General features: G+C 35.6%; 1 protein-coding gene across 1 annotated transcript in view; it reads right to left on the bottom strand.

Moving 5' to 3' along the window:
- Positions 1 to 21198, bottom strand: part of abs (ATP-dependent RNA helicase abstrakt) — a 222580-nt gene that overhangs the window by 21949 nt on the left and 179433 nt on the right. The window contains exons 11-12 of the mRNA XM_090391777.1: positions 19475 to 19678; positions 3182 to 3278 (exon numbers count right to left, since the gene is read on the bottom strand). Of these exons, the coding sequence (XP_090247903.1) occupies positions 3182 to 3278; positions 19475 to 19678 (301 nt within the window). The remainder of the gene's footprint in view (positions 1 to 3181; positions 3279 to 19474; positions 19679 to 21198) is intronic.

The raw sequence follows: 21198 nt of genomic DNA, 5'->3' as shown, positions 1-21198 counted from the left end.
CAGCTTGTCTTGTATATTGATGTATGATCTTGATGTGAAGATCGAAACGTCGGGATAATAAAAAAGTTTTTTTTAACACGGTTGTAAATTCCATAAATTTTTAAAATGAATGCTGATCACCGTGTAACTCTAAAAGAAAAGAGTTATATTCTTCTTTTACCTGCTGTGATAAGCCATTAAACTTGCATATTAATTACTTTAACTAATATGCACATAACTGTTATAACTCTCACTATAATAAGTTGCCAAAAAAAAGTCCTGACCCAAGTCATCTGTTAACAATGCTATTCTAAAGAAAATTCATTATGGCAAACTAACCCTATGGTCTATATGAACATGTTGTAATGAGTCAATCAACCAACTACAGGTAGTTCTCACTTTACAAATTCTCGCTTCATAAATTTTTATTCTAAATTATGCACGGTGAAGGATGCGATAACATATTGATCAGTTAGAACGAGTCTTGGCGACGTGAGTGTGTTATTCATAGTTTTCTTCAATTACACCTGATTTTTTATTTTGTTCTCTTTTTAACTATAACCCTTTCACTTTTCCAACAATGTCAAAAAGAAGCAACAATGCAAAACCAGGAAATGAGCAAAAGAAACACAATTATGTCAGAGAAAAAAAATACGAAATTATTACCTGCCATCAAAAATGTTAAAGCTCTTTCTGAGAAATTCCTCTTGCCACTCCTACAGTTTGCATCATTTTAAAGGATAAAGAAAAATATTCGAAAGAAGCAAAAAATGTGCAATCAATATAGTCTACATGGTTGCGTAATAAAGAAACAGGCACTATAATTCTTCATATGGAAAAACTGTTAACTGCTTGGATAAATGACCAAACTCAACAATAAAACATGATTTGCACTAAAGCATTAACTATTTTTAAAATGCTGAAAGACCAAAAAGGGGGATGACTGCAAAAAGACTTTTGCTGCAAGTAGTGGGTGGCTTGACTGCTATAAAAAGTGAACTGGTTGGCATAACATTAAAGTACAAGGTGAAGCTGCAAGTGCCAATAGTGAGACTGCAAATTCAAAATATAGAAAAATTATAAGAAATAATTAACGAAGGAAATTACTTGCCAACACAGATTTTAACATCGACGAGACGGACCTTTTTTTGGAAACAGATGCCTGCGAGAACTTACATTGCAAAAGAAGAATCCTCGATGCCAGGTTTTAAAGTACCAAAAGATTGCATCACTCTACTATTAGGAGAAAATACTGCTGGCAATTGCAAATTAAAACCCTTATTTGTGCATCGATCAGAAAATCCAAGAAACTTAAAAGGAATTAATAAAGATATTCTCCCAGTAATATGGAAGGCAAATAAGAAGGCTTGGCTCACAGGTTCCCTATTCAAAGATTGGCTTATGCATTACTTTGTTCCTGAAGTGAACCTTTATTGTGAGAAAAAAAAAATTCAATTTAAAGTGCTTCTGATAATTGACAATGCACCCTGCCATCCCTCATCAGTAGCTTACATTTGCCCTAATGTAAAAATAGTCTTTTTACCTCCGAATACAACCTCTCTTTTATAACCAATAGATCAAGGAGTGATTGCGATATTTAAAGCACATTATCACAATATTTTGAAATGATAATAGAAGCAACTCATAAAGATGCAAACTTTTCTATCAAAGAGTTTTGGAAGAGATTTAACATTTTAGACACAATTCAGGTAATACAGAGAGCCTGGCATAAAGTTCATGAAAAAACCATTAAAGGGGTATGGCATAAACTTTGACTTCAGTTTAATGTAATTTTCAAGGCTTTGAAGATCTATCAAAGATTATGAATTTTGAAACTCAATGAGCTGCTTCAATCTCACACTATGGAACTCTCACCCAATGATCTTCTTGAATTAGAGGCACAAGAAAGAAACAAAGAAGAAAAAAGACAAAGAAGATAACAAATATGAAGCTCCAACTCAGTTTTTCACTTTAAAAGGCCTAGAAGAAGCATTTTAACTTCTCGAAAAGCTCAAGCAATTTTTGAATCACAAGATTCAGACATTGAACGATTTTATAAATTTTTCCATGAAATAAATAATGCTTCTGCTTGTTATCAAGCTATTTCAAATGAAAAGAATGAAAGTCAATGAAGCAGATGACACTCGAAGTCTTCTTTGAAAAAAAAAAAGATGCACCGAAGTTTCCTAATATATCTCCTATACCTTGATGGCATAGAAATGATCTAATTTTTTTTTCAAAGAATCTTTTTTTAATTAAAAATTTTTCTTATTTATTTTTTTAATATGTAAATCTTTAGCCACTAAAGTCTTTTCTTATCATTTAGTACGTTATATATTCTTTCTTATGAATCTAACTCTCACTTATAGCATCATTTCTAAGGCAAATAAACTCCCACTTTACGAACAGTTGCCAGGAACCAATTAATTCATAAAAGCGGGAACTACCTATATTAGGTCTGATAACCTACTACAGGAAACTGACTAACATATTACAAATCTAATTTTAGCAATGATAAGATGGTTAATCCTATTTATGTGGTCTGCTCTATCACAATACATGTGCTCTCTGGCCAGTTGGTAAAAACACATGTTTCTGCAAGGAAAAAAAACCCACTACCACCTCATACATGAGATTAGCTACTTCACCTTCGACAAAAAAAAAGTTCTTACACAGAAACAAGTTACGGACTTTCCAATCAACAAGCATCATCACACTACAAAATGTGTTTTCTTTCCGGATGGGCCAGGATACAATATAAAATAAAAGAAAAAAGAAACAGCAAAGATTCTGGAATACCTTGGACATAATAGTGTTCAATCGACAAGTTTCGTTTCGTTAGTCATCAGACTAACGAAACTTGTCAGGTTTGTATTTTTAGTACTTGTTTAGTTTTAAAAAGCAGTCTTTTTTAATAAAAATGTGGTCACAAAACCGAAATAATTCGATTGAACTTCTTAACCAAAGAAACCTCCGGATGATAATAGAGTGTTATTTGTTGCATATAAATAACAAAAGCATTACAGTATATGATACAGCAGCTATAGAAGGGGACAACAATATACAGTATTAGGGATTAGATTTCATGGTGGCAGTAGTTTCCAAGAGACGATTTTGAGCTGTACTGTCTAGTTAGATGACTTTAAGTGTTACACTAGAATTTAATTGCATACTATTTTAAATACATACAAAATTAATCTACCTTTTCCACCATGAATGGCAACTGCTTCTATTCCTTTCAGGAGGAGATATTCATGAATAGCATCTACATCTTGCTTCTTTTCAGCAAATATCAGAACCTAAAAAAGCATCATCATCAAATTCTTGACATTTACCCACAAGGGGTGTACAGGATATGATAGTACTATATGAAAAATTTACATCATCACTAACTTCCTATCTACAATTTTCCTCCAAATCAATCTGTTACCTGTCAAGATTCCAACATTGTCGGATCTTATATTTCTATCTTCAAAGGCACTTCTTACTGTATCAATCCACCTATATCTTGATCTTCCTCTGGGTCTTTTTCCTGCCAACCTGGCAGGAGCACTTGTTTTGCTAATCTTTCCTCTCCCAATCTGTTTAAGTGATCATACCACCTGAGATTAGCTCTGCTAACACACTCCTGGATGCTGACAATGTCAAGTTCTTTCCTAATAGTCTCATTTTTAATACGATATTGCCATTCAGGCTATTTGTTCATGCCCCTAATCTTTCTCAGGACTCTCATATCTGGGGTCTCTAGTCTTTGGTCAAGTGTTTTACTTCTGACCCAGCGCTCAGATCCATAAGTTAAAATTGGTTTGAACTAGTTTTTTTTTTTTTTTCTGGAAAAAAAGGTTCTGGTACTCACCATGAAGATGTTATTACAGCAACTTCCACACTTTTAACATATCCTATTATATACCCTTGTCGTCTCTAGATTGCTTCTTGCTTTTGGTATCAACTGCAGAATAACGACCTTGTCTTTATTCTGCAGCCATGTGTCCACATATTTGCTAGGGTTGAAATGAATGAGAGAAGGTCCTACTATCCTGATGAACATCAGTGCAGAAGTTGTCCGTACAAGCAGAGGTGACCTACATGAAGTTACTATAAGATTCATCTGAGAGAAATCCCTTTCATATTCACTGGAAGATATTGCAATTGTGCCCAAAGTGTGCTTTAGAGGAAGCAGTATGTCTGGGACTTTATTTTCTTGAAGATATTCACAGAAACCACGAACTGCTTCTCTTTCATTTAAGCAAAATTTGCATGCTTTTTAATTTCAGCTTCACCAAATGTCAGATGCTTCCCAGGATTTTCTGGCCAATACTTGGAATCTAAAATCTTAGCACATTCAGGCAAATCAGTATCATCTACTTCAAGCAGATGCTTTCCAACAGCTTCTTTCAGACTTTTATAGAAAGCAGATGAACTTATTGCTGGGCTGTGTCTTTCATTTTTGTGGAGTTCAATCCCTTTGAACTGCTGTTTTCTTTTGCCTCCAGAAAGTGATGGACGAGGGTTCAAAGTCTTGCCACACTGCAGAAACAGTGCGAAAGCTAGATGCAACCCAGCGAGTGCTTAAAATTCTGCCAATTTTAAGAAGTTGAAGTTCTTGAGTCACTGCACCTTCCTGTAATTCCCTAGCATTCCTCTACAATTTAACATATTGTAGAGGAATGCTAGGAATAAATAAATGCTAGGAATAATTAAAGCTTGTCCATGAAACTCTTAAAGTGATTCACTCTTGCCACGTTGTTCACTATGTCACTAAGAGACATTTGAAGGCAATGGCTAGCACAATGCCAGAAAATAACACCAGGAAACTTCTCTTGCATTAGCCTCCTTACACCATTATGCACACCAAACAACACTGCTGCACCATCACAAGTTACAGACAATAAATACTCCTTTAAGTAATCTTCAGATAATCCTAAACACTCAATATGACTAATTAAAGAGTTTAGAATTCCTCTAGCAGTTACATCTGATAATTCGATCAAATCTAGGAAAAGACTCACAGGAACCGAAAGTTCAGGAAGAACTACACTAACAATAACAATCAATGTTGTTGTGTTACTCACAGTTGTCGATTCATCAATAAGTAATGATATTTTGTTCTTGGAGTTCATTATATTGTCGAATGTTTTTCTCATTTCATTTGCGATATGGCTCACAATGTTAATGCAAGCATCTGCAGAATGACGAATATATCCCATGTCTAGGCCATTAAGTTCCTGTAAATATATTTCATTTTCAAAGTTGTTAAATGATTGATTTCTCCTCACAACTTTGTAAGCGGTTCAAAACACTTTTCCTGTTATGTCTTTATTATGAGACAAAGTATCGAGAAAAACTTTCTCTAATGTTTTGTATTTGGCTTCAGATTTTATTTTTTGGCATGCTTTGTGCATTGCACTCTCCTTATGATCATAAAGCATTTTTCTTAATGACATTAACTGTCGTTTGCAAGATTCTCCAAAATGACTGATTTTACCATTTGCCCATTCCACTGAAATTTTTGTTCCCATGTGTTTAGCGACAGCAAGACTTCCGACATCACGACACACTTTACAGCTCAACATTATATTCTTGACATACAGCCACTCGTTTCTCTCGCAGAGTCATTTTTCTGCAAAAGTGTTCAAAATTCAGGCCAATCATTATCAGAATCTGCTCCTTTTGACCATGTGGATTTTAGGTCTTGGTTTTGTGATCCTCTTCACCAAGTGTATTTTCAGTACTAGTTTTCTGTTTTACAGGATCACAAGTAGATTCAACAATTTCTGCTTCTTCAGCCTTCCTTTTTTTACTCACTGGCATAAACTAACTACTTATTTTATTCATTTTGAACAATGATTGCACTGATTTAACTTAGATTAATTCAAAACTCACGTGAACACCTGCCTGTTGCAGAGTGAATATAGACTGATAAACAGATATTGGAAGCAATCGGAAGTGAACACAACTTCCTGTTTCCGGCTGCATACCAACCTATGAAACAGGAAAGCAGGGTACCAACCTATGAGTACTCAAAACTGAAAATTCAATTTGTGAACACAGTACCATCTACTAGAATATTTATAATACATTTTGCAGTCAATAAATCGCAAATTATAAAAACTTAAGAAAAAAGGTGTGGGTACTGCGTACTGCCAGAAAAAAAGCACCGATTTGAACACTCTCTTGTATACAGCTAATTTAGTGTTTTGACTAATTTCTCTCTTATTCCATATAAATTTATTCAGATGACTTCCTACCATATCAGCTTTATTGATTCTGTTGTCTATTTCCATATTTAATTTACCATCTTCACTAAAAAATCGTGCCTAAGTAGCTGAACTGTTTTACTTCTTCTATAGGTTCTCCATTTAAAACAGTTGATATTTTCAATGCTTCTGCCTATTTTCATTGTCTTCTTATTGCTAACCTTCATACCATATCTATTACAAACAGTTATTCAATTTAGTTAGGGAATCTTGCAGACTTGTAGTGGATTTATTTAGAAGTATAACATCATCCGCATAAAGCAAACAGCTGAGATTAACATCTCCAATTTTGATATCAGATTTAATACCACTTTCCTTCATAATGTGATCAATATAGATAATGAATAACAGTGGGGATAATGTACATCCTTGTCTGACACCAGATTTAATATTAAACCATCTTCCTGTACTTCCTTCAATTCTAACTGCTAACTTACAACTCAAATAAAGACTAAGTATTGCTTAATACAATGCCCCCCCCCCAACACCATACAACTGTAGAGTTTTGAATAGCTTATCTCTTGGCACCTTGTCACATGTTTTTTCCAGATCTACAAAACTTAACCCTCTCATGCATGAATTTTTATATTCATTTATAAAAAATTATAATGATGATACAGTACCATTTAATCTTACAGTATTACCATGAATTCATTAATTTTGCTAAATGATGTCCTCATTTGAGGACATTTTGATGTGTCCTCATTGCGGCCCTTATGCATGAGAGGGTTAAATACAGATCTTTGTTATATTCCCATGACTTCTCAACTATTTGTCGTAAAGGGAAAATCTGATCCTGACAGCCTCTATTTGGCCTGAACAGCTTGTTCTTCACAAAGCTTCTCTTCCAGAATTCTTGTCAACCGATTCTCAAGTATACTGGCATAAATCTTACCAGAAACACTCAGTAGAGAAATACCTCTATAATTCTCACATTCAGTTTTATTCCCCTTTTTATATATGGGTATTATGAGAGTTCTACTCCAATCATCTGGAATTCGTCCCTCTTAATTATTTAGTACAGCCATTGTAAGACTTTTATACCTCCATACTTGAGCATTTCTGGTCAAATATCATCTACTCCTTTCATGGCTTTTTCTACTTGCATGCCTGGTCAGTGTTTTTTTAACATTGTGCTGTCATCACTGCTAGTTTCATTTAGCAATTTTTCGAAGTAATTACTCCATACTTCAAGGATATCTTTTTCTCCAGTTTCCATATCACATTTACCATCTCTTTCACATTTATCATCACATTTATAATTTCTTTTACAGCACTCTTTCCTCCATTTCTGAGCTTCTTCAACAACCTTCAGAATATCTTGCCACCTTCTTGATATTTATTTTCTATGTCTTACCAAAGTCTTCCCATGACTTTTGTTTAGATAGTTTTACACAGTGTTTAGCGTTCTTACATTTGTCCCTGTATTCTCTAAGAGCACAAGCTGACTTATTTGCCAGAAACGTTTGATATGCTTTCTTCTTTTCCTTCACTGCCTCTTTAACTTCCTGTGTCCACCATGGAGTTCTGATTTTTCCATCCTTGCAGACAACTTCACCACATGCCTCTCTGGCTGAAATCAATCAATGTTTTTTTCAGAGCTTGCCATTGAATCTCCAAGGTTTGGTTCCTGTTCTCAAACTCTTTCATTTTTTCTTCAATAATTCTGGTGTATTTTAGTCTACAGTTCACATCTGAGAATTGTTCAACTATTTATTCGCTTTAAAACTATCTTACATGTTCTTCTTTTCAATATGAAATTCAATTTTATCCTGCTCAAGACTAAATGGTGATCACTTCCAATTTCAAATCCTCTGTACACTCTGGTGTCCTGCACCAGAGATAAAACATCACTATCAACAATAACATAGTCAATGAGACTTTTCTTATTCGTTGCCTCTTCTCTCCATGTGAGTTTGTGCATATTTTTATGTTGGAACATTGTGTTAGTAATAACCAGTCCATGTCCTGAACAGAAAACCAACAGGTATTTGTATTATTATTAGCTTTGCTCTTTTCTCCAAATTTTCCCAAAATAATTTTGTAAGTCTGACAATCATTTCCTACTCTACTATTTAGATCCCCCACAAGGACCAACTTTTCCTTTTTCATTGTGTGCTTTCTCTAATCCTCAAAAAATTCCTCCACTTCTACCTTTGATTTCCTTGATTGCCATTGCTTGAATATAACATTTTGTATTTATTGCTCAGAAAGATCTCACTAGTTTTTGTCTTTTTGGTTTCAATCACCCCTATTATGTCAATCTGGTACTTATCCAATTCCTCAGCTTGCTCCATTTCTTTGCCATTCAGGCTTCTTATGTTGATAATACTGATCTTGATCTCTGGTGATGTTGAGTTGCGATGGGTTTTTAGGATTTGTTCCAGTAGCTGATTTTTTGCTGTTTTCCCTGGCGAAAACAATGGGGGCCTTGTTTAACCAGGCGACACCCCAGCAGCCATGAAATTCTGTCATGTTGTACCATCATTTTTTATTTTGGTTTAAGCCAATAAGAATACAATTTGGTCAGCTAAATCCCAAATTGCAAGCCCATCCTCATTCGTTCAGTAACCAGGTAGATACCTAACAGTGTGTACCGCGAGAAGGTGAGGATTAGACATTAGGTCAGAAGCCCTGGTCGGTTCTCAGCATTCCTTTAACCACCCAACTGGCTAGGACGTCTATAAATGTCAAGCTTATCGTGGATGCGAAGTGCATATTAAAATTGTAATACCATTGATATTACATTAAAATATATGTGATATGTGATACAAAGCCAATAAGGATGTGTATTTCATCCATATGGCCGATTAGGTGGTTAAAGGCTATGTAGAGGCCTTTCAGATATACAGCTTTGACCCTTAAGCATCCCTGCTAAAAAAGAAGACTGCAAACTGTTATAGTTCATCAGAAGAGCCATACAATCTAGGTAGACGACTGAAGAAGGTTTTGTTTTATCAAAAGGACATAATTTCGGCAATGCTCCAAATAAGGTACCATTGATGGATTTTTTTCATAACATAGAGGTATTTGATCCTTATTCCAAAAAACATCCAACAGGACACATTTTGAAATGCCAAGTCTCCTTGTCCTAATCTATCTTACTCTGAATTTAAAGCACTGAAATCACTGAAGAATAATAATAATTTAATTATTACGAAAGTTGACAAAGTGAAGGCTGTAGTTATTCAAGATAGAAGAGAATATGAGAGAAAAATGTATCTATTATTCTGTGACTATTCAACTTAGAGGCCCCCCTCACACTGAATTCCACCAGGAGTCAATTAAAAAGATTTAATTCTCTTATAGATAATGTATCTACATAGGATGAAGATCAAAAGAAAAAACTTAAAACCTTCTTCGGTCTTCCACCTAGATTGTATGGTCTTCCACAGTTCATAAACCAGGTATTCTGATGAGATCAGTTGTAGATTGTATAGGTTGTACCACTTATAACATTTCTAAATTTTTATCAAATTTACTCACTTCCTTCAACTAGAAGAACTGCTACTTACATAAAAAATACTTTGGATTTCAAAAATAAAATTTCAGCTCTTCATTTGGATGTTTCAGATATTATGATCAGTTTACATGTTGTTCCATTATTTAGCAATGTTCCTTTATATGACAGCATTGAATTATTGCAACAAGAATTTCCTTCAGACATTGTAAAAAATATTTGATTTTGTAATACATTCTGGTTATTTTTCCCTTTAAAAACAAGTTATATCAACAAATCGAAGGAACAGCAATGAGCAATCCTATTTCTCCTGCTATTGCCAACTTGTTTTTGGAGCACTGCAGAATTCTTATTCAGTTTGTGCAATAGCTCTAATACCTCCTCTTCATATACCTGACTTTCTTCATTCAGTGAAGAGGTAGCAATGAACTCAATGTTGCATACATCAGGTTGATAGCTTTAACAAAACAGGCACTCATTAGTTGAACAACTTCATCATCTGTCACCTTCACACCATCTGCATTCAGTACAGTTATTCTTTCATATTCGTTATTTCTTTTACTTATAGCATATTGATAGCATTCTTTAGCTTGCAGAGCCAGTTTCTTTTCATATTAAGACTTAGCTTTCAGTACAACAGTTCTGACTATTCTAGTTTGCTGCTTATAATTTTCAGTGGGACATCACCCTTATGCACATGGTATTCCTTCCAGATCATCCGTTTCTTATGAATCTCTTGCTTAATAAGATTACACACCCATTTGACTCCTACCATATTTATTCTTCGAACTATTGGGACACATTCTGATATTGCATCATTTAAGTACAGGCAACCCTCAGTTTACGCCTCAGTTCCGTTCCTGAAAAAACGGGAGTAAACTGAATCGGCATAAAACGAACCCAATTTTAATGAGAGGTATGAAGTTATCTTCCACACAGTCAAAAAATATGCACATGAAGTATGTGTAACATTATTATATTTAAAGCTTTCATAATACATACATATATATTTGTTAAAATAAAATTATTAATGAAGAAAACAAAACAAAATTATATACAAAAAATATGAAACTTCAAAAAAGATATTACATATTTCTATGTTGAAGTTTCTGGTTTCGGATCACCTGCATTTTTTTTTAAAAAGTATCCAGTATTAACTGCCTAGATTTTCTTTTTCTTTCTTTAAGGAGTTCAGCATAAGGTCGAATAGATGTGATTATACTCCTTTTTATGTTCGCACTCCATTCCCGATCGTGGTCCATTTCACAGAGTTCATCAGTCAATGTCTCTATGCTTGCCAGGATACGCTGTAAATCAGCCATTTTCATATCTCACAGAGGACCTTCTTTGTTTTCCTTCTCCTCCTTTGGATGTTGACTTAATTGTTTGGCTAATTCTTTTAAGTCTTCATTGGAAAGCGGTTTATCATGGCTCTCTAAGACTTCTGTCACATCTTCAGCTATAATATCATACAATCCCACCTCTCGTGCAAGCTTGGTAACATCTTCAATAACATTCTCCTCTTGCGCTAATTCCTCGAAGTCATGAATAAATGCTGGAAGAAGTTTTCGCCATGCTCCTTTTAAACACTTTGCTGACACATTGTTCTAAGCTACCTCGATGTTATTAATGCCCTTCAAATTATCGAATGACCGCCAATAGTCTTTAATAGTTTTTCCTGAAGTGTCCAAGACTCTTACCTTTTCCATAAATGTTATATGCAGGTAATAGGCTTTGAAGATTGATATAATCCCCTGATCCATCAGTTGCAAAAGCGATGTTGTGTTTGGGGGCATGTAAACAACCTTGACATCCAATGGTGTTCTTACTTCAGCAAGGTTTTGAGGCTGTCCAGGGGCATTATCCAAGAGAAGCAATGCCTTGGCTGGCAAATCATTTTCTTTACAGAAGCGAAGCACGGTAGGACAAAAATAATTTGTGTACCAATCTATAAAAACGTCTTGTGTAACCCAAGCTTTCTTGTTCCATTTCCAGGCAGCATGACTTTTAGACCCTTGAAGGCACGTGATGTCTGTGAATGGTACACCAACATTGATTTAAGCTTCAAAGTTCCGGAGACATTTGCACCCAACAAAAGCATAAGTTTTTTGCAGATTTAAAACCTGGAGCGGAACATTCTTCACAGGAAATGAAGGTGCGTGATGGCAACTTTTTCCAGTAAAGCCCAGTCTTATCAACATTAAAAATGAGATCAGGAGGATAACTTCCTTGTTCTACACAGTCTTGAAATTCTTTAGGAAAAGCAGCAGCTGCTGCAACATCTGCACTTGCCTCCTCACCACATAAATTGACACTGTGGCACTTACTTCGAGACTTAAATCTCATGAACCAACCTTTGCTTCCTAAAAATGTTTCTTCTCCTCCATCTGTCTTTTTAAGATCCTCAAAAATTGTTTTTGCTTTCTCAGTTATAACAGCCTGCATCAGAGAAGTGTTTTTCTGATTCAAGTCATCCACCCATAATGATAATAATTTTTCTATTTTTTTCATGAAGTTTACCCCTGCTATAACGTACATGCTTTGCATTTAGTGCGGTACATTGTTGCGCAGACTGTTTTATTCTATCTGCATTTTTCATAATTGCAGTAACAGTTGAAGGAGGTAAGTTCATACTTCTACATACATTAGCACGTGTCTGCCCATCTTCCATTCTTTGAATCACCTCCATCTTCTTTTCAAGTGTGATTGATTTCCGCGCCTTCTTAACACCAAGTTCTGTTAATTTTTCTGCACTTCTATTATCAGACATGGTATGTAATTACGTACTGTATCAATTTAAATACGTATGTACATAAAAAAAATTAAATAGAACAATTAGGTAGATTCAACATTAAAACTAGGTTTGATACATATACGTCGTAGTAGCTCGGTAAACACTCAAACACTAGAGTGTGTTAAATAGTAGTGTCTATTCTGTTGTTAAATCGTCAGTTTAAATCTTATTATACATTAATTTACTGTTTCTTGAATCTATCCTTTTGCTTACTTAAAACCTCATACAATCAAAATCCTACCAGCTGCTCTATTGTTATGTCACTGCTTACCTTATATTATATCTTATTCTACCTCTATAATAACTCTCCTTCTAATCTACTGTCATGCCCTTAAGATATTAATTCAGATCTATCTCCTCTTTGGATATTGGCAAAATTTATATTTTGCTGCGCCAGCCAATATCCTATAACAGAAGAGACTCTTGTTCAGGGAAATATTTCTAAATTCTAAAGGGATACACACAGTTATTTTATCTCACACTAGCGCTGTGCAGATTCAGTTAGCAGTCATAGACCGATTCTCACTTAAGCAATTATATCTAAATTCCTTCCAGCCAAAAAGGTTCTATTTCATAAGTGGTGGTTTAAATTCGTAATCAGGCAAAAACTCAGGTATAAGGTACAAAATAGGTTTATTGGAAAAACATAAAACATTTACAGCTATGTAAGTTAAAATACTCAATGGATCAAAATTCACTGTAAGTTAAGGGTTATACTAAATCACAATGAATCAGAGCAAGTTAAATCCTTCAATTATGAAAGGATAAGATTAGGTTTAAGCATAATACTACTACTATATAATTCCTTTCACAAGTTATTCGCGGAATACGCATTGAACACTTTCATTAATATTCTATCAATAATTATCTTAATTCTAAATTTCATTTAAGCAATCCTAGCCATTCACAAATTACTGCCTATTAACAACTCTTCTTTGTTCCACAAGGGCTTAATTAATTCAGTCAAATTCTCACTAAAAGTTCTCTACTAGTGTCCTTTAGTTACAATGCATACAAATTTCTTGTTCTTCTAAACGAATTTTAACATAGAACGAAAACTCTTACATTACCAGATCTTTTTCAGATTTCATGCCGCCATCTTATGTAGGTCTGGATTACCTCTGCCTATTCTTCAGCCGTCTTTGCGCCTGGCGATGTACTATGCTTTTTCTTCTAATCGTTTTAGACTGTTGCGTGCTGTCTACCGCTCCGCAGGAAACTTTCTCCAATGGGACATTCTGCTGAGGCTCAATTCCACATAGGCCGTCGTATCATGATCAGCTCTGCTTGAAAATCTTCAGGCATTCTCAAGAAAAGAACCTGCCGTCCGTCATTACTGTAGTCGGCCCACCGCTCTCTCACGAATCCTCCAACCAACTCCCCCTAAAACTCGAATCCCACAACTGAAGATCAAAAGGTCAAAAGGCCCCCTAAAACGGCGTGCTTCGTCTTTTATTCGCCCTATTCAGGCGCAATCTATTCGATGTGGTTTTCACCCACGAACCCCCATCGTTCATGCCCCTTGGGTGATCCTACACTCTCCCTAACCTGTCAGGTTACATTATTCTAGGTAGCCGCTCTGACGTCATTTTTTCGTAGGTATAGCCTCCATCGCTACGCTTGACTCGTACAGATTATACGCAATAAATCCGGATTACTACTTATAATTTTTCTCAGAATTTCGCAATGTACTAGACAGCTTACTTGGGAATTACAAATAACCTAACAATAACTCTCACTATATGGCAAACATGGACTACACATTATTACAAAACATAAAACAATACTTCAAATACATAAAACAATAATTATTAGCTGATGTGCAGATATCTCCTTAATTAGTAGTAGTTTATTATGTTAAATCCCGAATAAAGAATTTACTTGTAAAGCTCTCCATTCAGGATCTAACAAGTGCCTGCTAGCGTCGTTTCTCAGTCAACCACACTACAGTAAGAAAGCACGTGCAGGCAACAGGCATTATTGCAAATCGGCATAAACCGAGGGTTGCCTGTAATTTTCAAATGCTTCCCATTCACTGTCAATATTCTTCCCATCCAGCAGCCAATACCATTCTGATGAACTCAGTATACTCCTCGGTTGGTCATAATTTCCTGCTTTATAGTTCAGCATGTAACCTTTTCTGAAGGGAACATTCATAAACTTAGTCACTTCCCAAGTGAGTACTGCATGATCACTGTCACCTACTGGAGGCAGAATAGCTACATCTTTAACTGACTTTAACTTTAACTATAGTCAAATCTGACACTCTTTGATCTCAAGTTCCTGTTGTCACATGCTGCTTGAGGAAGTTGTATCGCAACAGCTCAATAAATTCAGTTTCATTCTTCTCATGAGATTTTACTGCTACCCGATCAATATTTGAATAATTGAAGTCTCCCATTACTCTTTTTCACATCTACTGCCTCCATTTGGTGATGTATTTCTTCATCACTAGCAAGTGATCCACCAAGTCTGTAACAACGCCCCACTATGTAATTGATCTTGTTAAATTCCACCTCATGCCAGATGGCTTCAAATATACTGCCACATGAGATATTGTTACTAGTAGTACACTCACAGGTCTCAAATACTAACTGGATTCAAGTCATCTGATACAATTAGCAGCATGCCCCTCCTCTCCTGTCTATCCTTCCTAAAAATACTGTACCCTTTACACTCAATACCAGTTAGTTTGCCGATTCTGACAGCCAACTCTCACTAATGCCAATAATCTAAGGTCCCAACATATTGACCAACAAACTCTATCCCATTGTTTCTGATACTCCTAGCATTCATGTATAAACATAATAATCTACCTGCATGTTCTTTTGTATACTCTTGTCTGTAGTCTGCATGATACAGTTGGGCAACTTGCAAATTTCTATTCTTTCCTAGTGACTTATTCATGTAGACATCTTTGCACATGTTTGATGGTCTGAACCAGAAACAATGTCGAAATCGTTCTCTCCTCATAATCATTTCCATGATAATGCCCATTCCTTCATTAGCACAGCTATATAACATTGTCACTCTTACACTCATATTCTCACCATTCCTCCCATTATAGTTTCCCTGACACTCTGTGTTAAGTCTCATACCAGTTATTAGTTTTTCAAGACTGCTGATACCAAATGCATTCAAGTGTAGGCTGTCCCTCTTATACAAATCTAATCTTCCCTCAAACTCACTCCACACATCCAAAAACTCGCATCCATTCTTTCTACACAGCTATGCATTGAATCATTTGCCATCATACCCCTTTTTCTTAATTCATTTTTATCATAATGAGGTAATATATTTACTATTTTCACTTTCTGACTCTTCACCTTCACCTCTTCTGGCAATCCTTTCATGTCCTCCCTCATACTGAACCTCTCACTAGTTAAGTCATTAGTACCTACTACAATTACGATCTCGTTTACTTGTCTGTTTTTGACAGAAAGAAAAGTGCTGTTTCCTATTTATTACAACAGGAAACAGCATTATAGCAAATTATCTCACTATAGACAACTACTAAACAATCCCAGCAAAAGCTCCATGGTATAAATTAATTCTAAAGTAAACTCATCAACAGCAAGGCTTCTACTATGGCAAACTATTCCTTTGATCTTTATGAACTGATGATAGTCATCATTAACTGAATAAAGTTTTTCCAGGTGATGACAGACTGCACTGCTATATATCTATATACATAAGCACACATACTGGCCACTGAATTAGAAACCTTTATGCAGATGTAAGAAAATGTCACTTATGTAATGTATATGCAAAATACTTGCATCACATGTTCTAGGCAACTATTTAAGAATGCAGCTAGTCAGTAACCAACAGTGTTGATCACAATGGGAAAAACGAAGGATCTTTCAGAGTTCGATGAAAGGTGTATTGTGGGTGCTCACCTGTCTGGAGCCATGATTTTGAAAACAGCAGAACTGACTGGTTTCTCAAAAGGCGAGATATCCTGGGTGTTTAATCAGTGTAAAACCAAACCACATTGCTTGTCTAAGAGACATAACTGTAGTCCTAAGACAGTCTGTTAGTAATGAGGCTTGTAACAAACAGAACGTCCTGTGTGCAGCAATTGACTGAAGCATTTGATGAAGGCTGTTCACAACCCATAACTCACTGAACTATGTCCAGGGAATTGAAGAGGATCGATATTGGCAGTGGCATGCCTATAAGGAAACCACTGATTTCTGCAAAGAACCAGAAAGTTCATCTACAGTTATCAGGGACACAGTGACTGGACACTGGAAAAAAGTCACATGGTTTGACGAGTCATGGTGCACCTTGTCCTGTACTGACACAGTAGGCATAGAGTTTGGCAGGAGCCCCATGAAGCAATGAACCCAGTTTGCATTGTAAACACATCTTAAGGTTCTGGAGGCAGTGTCATGGTGTGGGGCATATTCTGTTGGTACAAAATGGATTCCCTGTTATTGTTGGGAAGTACTGATGGTTATTTCATGCACAACAATGTTACTGTCCATTGCTCAAGAATTTTTCAGCAGTGGTTCAGCAAGCATAACATTGACTTCCACCATCTTCCCTGGCCACTACCAAGCCGAATCAGAAGTCCACTGAGAATACATGGGGAAAGTTAGAAAAAACAGATCTGGAAGCAAAGTCCTCTTTTCTCAAATCTGAGCAAGTTAAAGGACTGTCTGCTGAATGCCTGGTACGCTGTACATGTAGATGCAATCCAACACCTTGTGAAATCTATGCCAAACTGCATACATGCTGTAATTCAGGCTAAAGGAGGTCCAACACAGTATTAAATAAAAGTTTCTAATTCAGTGGCTGGTATATGTATAAATTCTTAAGTGAGGGAGTGAATGAATCTGAAAGTATACATGGAAATAATAGCCAAGGCCACGAGGTCCTAGTATATTTATAAATATGATTTCATATATTTTTAGTGCTTAAAAATTGCTATAGAATGAAATATATTTTGCTGAATAATCTATAAACAATGTTACAAATTATCAACCTATCATATAACAGAAACACATAAAGTTATGATAGTGTACAGAAATGACCAACATTCACCAATTTCTTTATGTGTTTCTTCCATGTGAATTTATGCACATCTTTATGCTGCTGTAAAAATAAATAGCCCATATCCTGAGCAGAAATCCAGAAGGTATTACTATTGTTATTAGGTTTGCAGTTTTTTTTTTTTGTTATCACCAAATTTTCCCAAAACATTTCCATGTGTGAGATACATTTTGTATTGTTTGGATCTCAAAAAAAAAAACAGGTTTTCTTTTATGCTAATGACTCAAAAGGCTTTCTACTTCTTTCATACTTAAACATTCTGTGGAACCATAGACACAACTGTCTTGTTGTCCAAATTTCTATTATGAAATTTACCTGCATCACTCTCTCTCTCTACTTGAAATTTTCCTGCCATTCAAGATGCTTATTAATAAATATTAATATGAATTAACCTGTTCCAAAAGTTTATTAGCATTTTACTTTCAGTTAGATAATGACCTTTAAAAGCTAACTGTCAGTCTCCAAAAGTTGAGATTCAGCTAACACCTTTTATTCCCATACAGGGAGTAGGCAAGGTCGTTTTTGCCCTATCTAACTTTTGGAGACTGACTGGGCAGTTCAATCTCCACTGGTAGCCAATTAGAGCTAGTTGGCCCAAGGCTATCACAAATTTAAATTGGCATGCAGTGAAGAGAAGGCTACCAATTACATAGTATTTGTAATGTCTGAAAATGATGTGGGTTGGAGGGTCGATTTTCTTGAGTTCATGGGACAAAAAAAACCAGAGTTTCCAGGAGGAAAAAACCTGCTTGCTCATGCTAGAGATTGACTAACTCAGGAACTGTCAAAAAAAGGCTTAGAAAATGCTCCTCTAGTAGGTGACTTGATTTGAACCCAAAAGCCACTTCCACTGAGCTACGCAGGCTTCATTGAGATTATCATTCTAAAATCCTAAGTTTTTTCCTTTAAGTTTGGAATAGCCTTCTGATGTTTATCTTCAGAATCAGTAATTACCATGTTTTGCAATAAAGAGAATGTTTAAATACGTACTAAAAGACAACTCAGTTCCATGACTCTTTCTATTCCATTTTATTATTATTTCTTCTACATATATATTAAAGTGTGTTAGGAAAGTGGGACAACGTCCTTGTCTAACCACTTAGTTTCTAACAAAGATGACAACACAGAGTTTAATCTTATGAGAATTATTATTCTTACATGACCCCTTCCATGGAGTTCCAGGACTTACTGCAAGAGGTCACTCCCACTACATAACCCCAACCTACACTACACAATCAATCACATGCACCATATTGTTCAACTGTAGTACTTGTTCTGTTAATTGTGCATGTTCTCTGGCCAATTTGCCTGTTTTGAGAGAGAAAAAAAAAATCTGAGTTTCCTGGAAAATACTGCCCTATGAAACCAGCCAACTCGCTTCACTAAAAAGCCCATGTAAAGATCATTTTGTCATAAAAAAATCGAACTTGGATCTTTTCTGATCATAGGGTATATGTCACATCAATCATTTATTAATTGGAAAAATTAATCATTTTTCCAATTGCACTACAGAGGATGGTTGTGGTTGTTTTAGAATTACACACAAAAGCAGCTAAGGTTATGAGTCTAGTGTATTACATTTATAAATTATGCATATTCTTTTGACCAATCTGCTGGTCTTCCATAAAGAAAAACCTATTTCAGAGAGGAAAAAATCTTTCCAATTCCATGTGAGACCAGCTAACTCACATTCAGGTGAAACACCCTTATAAAGGGTCTTGGATCCTAGATTGGATTTGAATTCAGGTCCTGCTGACCAAAGGGCATTTGCAATACCAATGATATACTATAAAGGCATTTAATGGGTATAACAGATTTGGTATAATATGGGTGTAACAGCTATTGGAATGTTAACTGGTATTTCTCTTTCAATTTATGTATTTTATAAATGATACTGAACATAAATATGCAAAACAAAGTACATACTGGTGGTGTTGTTTTTTGAAGAGTATCCAACAAGTGAACTATTTTGGCTTCTTGTTTCACATATTCTACTTCCTGTATAACATCCATACTTGCAGCTCCAGCCCGTCCAACATTCACAGTTACTGGTTTTACTAACGCACTACGAGCAAAGTTCTGAATCTTTTTTGGCATGGTAGCTGAAAATAATAATGTCTGTCTTTGCCCCTTAAAAGAAATAATTTTAAATTTGGAATTACATACAATTTTACATTTTAATGAAAAAATTAATCAACAAAAAATGAATTAACATATTTTTTTATTTAGACTATCTGTAACTTTATGTATAATAAATTTAATTTAATCCTTTATCCAAGTGTAAGCAAACAAAGTTTGCACCTGAAAATATTTTCAGGACTGAGGTAAGGTAGCGCAACTCCGAGCAAAGGTGGACCAAGCTCTCATCACCCCTTGTCTCAGTATCTCCCATAATGCAAAGCACATCTCCTTGCAGACATGTATACTGCTATGCATTAAGGGAAGCACCACTACCTAGACCGGTTTCAACCTTTATTGAGGTCTCATCAGTGGGAGGCAGACCCAAACGTGGAGATACTAAGGCAGAAGCAATAGGAGTTGCCAACCGGTGTACCACCTTATTATTGAATTACTCTGGATTTAGAAAAAGATGTTGAAAGTTTATTTTTCAATTGGTTAGACTATAATAAATGTAATTTAATCCTTTATCCAAGTGTAAGCAAACAAAGTTTGTGCCTGAAAATATCTTCAGGACCGAGGTAAGGTAGTGCAACACCTCTCCTATTGCTTCTCCCTTAGTGTCTCCACGTTTGGGTCTGTCTCCCACTGACCAGACCTCAATAAAGGTTGAAACCAGTCTGGGTAATGGCCCTTCCCTTAATGCATAGCAGTATACATGTCCGCAAGGAGATGTGCTTTGCTTGGAGTTGCCTGGCGTTGCACTACCTTATCTCAGTCCATTGGCTTACAGAAATTTAAGAGACAAATGCATCAAGTCTGACCATAAAAAAAAAATAATAAAATAATAGTAATTTCTTTTTTGTGCATACTTCTTGTACGCAGTACAAATACTGTGTACCAGTTGAGATATGACAGAAGATATCTCAAAACAGAGTAGACCACCTGCTGATCATCAAGCCAGCATCTCACTCTTTCAGATTTGCAACTTTTAGGGCTACTGAAGAATGCTGCTATGGAAAATAAGTTTAGAGATGATGACAAGATTCTTACGAAGTGCCAAAACATGGCTAACATGACTGAATCACTGTATCAATAAATAACAGTTACTGATGACAACTGATTTATTCCTGTTATCAACAATGAATCTGTCATTCACAGCAGTAAGCAATATGCTAGACAATGATGACTTCTACCAATGCTATGATCTTGTTTGTTTCCACCAAAACTAATAAAAAATCAAGCCATTAAACTGCTAGCTAGAGGAAACAGGCATTGATATGACAAACTTTTGTTACAGCTAATGGCATGCTCTCTTCTAATTTTAACACTATCAAGAAAATTGTGTGGGACAATGTCAGATAATCTGCAAATCCATTACTAGCTATGGTGAATAATGAAATCCAATTTCTGAACAAAAGAGAACATTAATTGTCAAGTGAAGAAGCCATTTTAACAGATGTAGCTACTAATGAGTTCATAATTCTAGTAGCAAGGGTGCATGAAACTACCCCAAATTTGGGAGACTTACA

The sequence above is a fragment of the Typopeltis vanoorti genome, chromosome 4 (genome assembly GCF_054136105.1).
Source record: "Typopeltis vanoorti isolate ZY-2024b chromosome 4, IOZ_Tvanoo_1.0, whole genome shotgun sequence".
Taxonomy (NCBI): Eukaryota; Metazoa; Arthropoda; class Arachnida; order Uropygi; family Thelyphonidae; genus Typopeltis; species Typopeltis vanoorti.
Note: the sequence above shows the minus strand (reverse complement) of the source record. Positions and strands in the feature narration are given on the sequence as shown.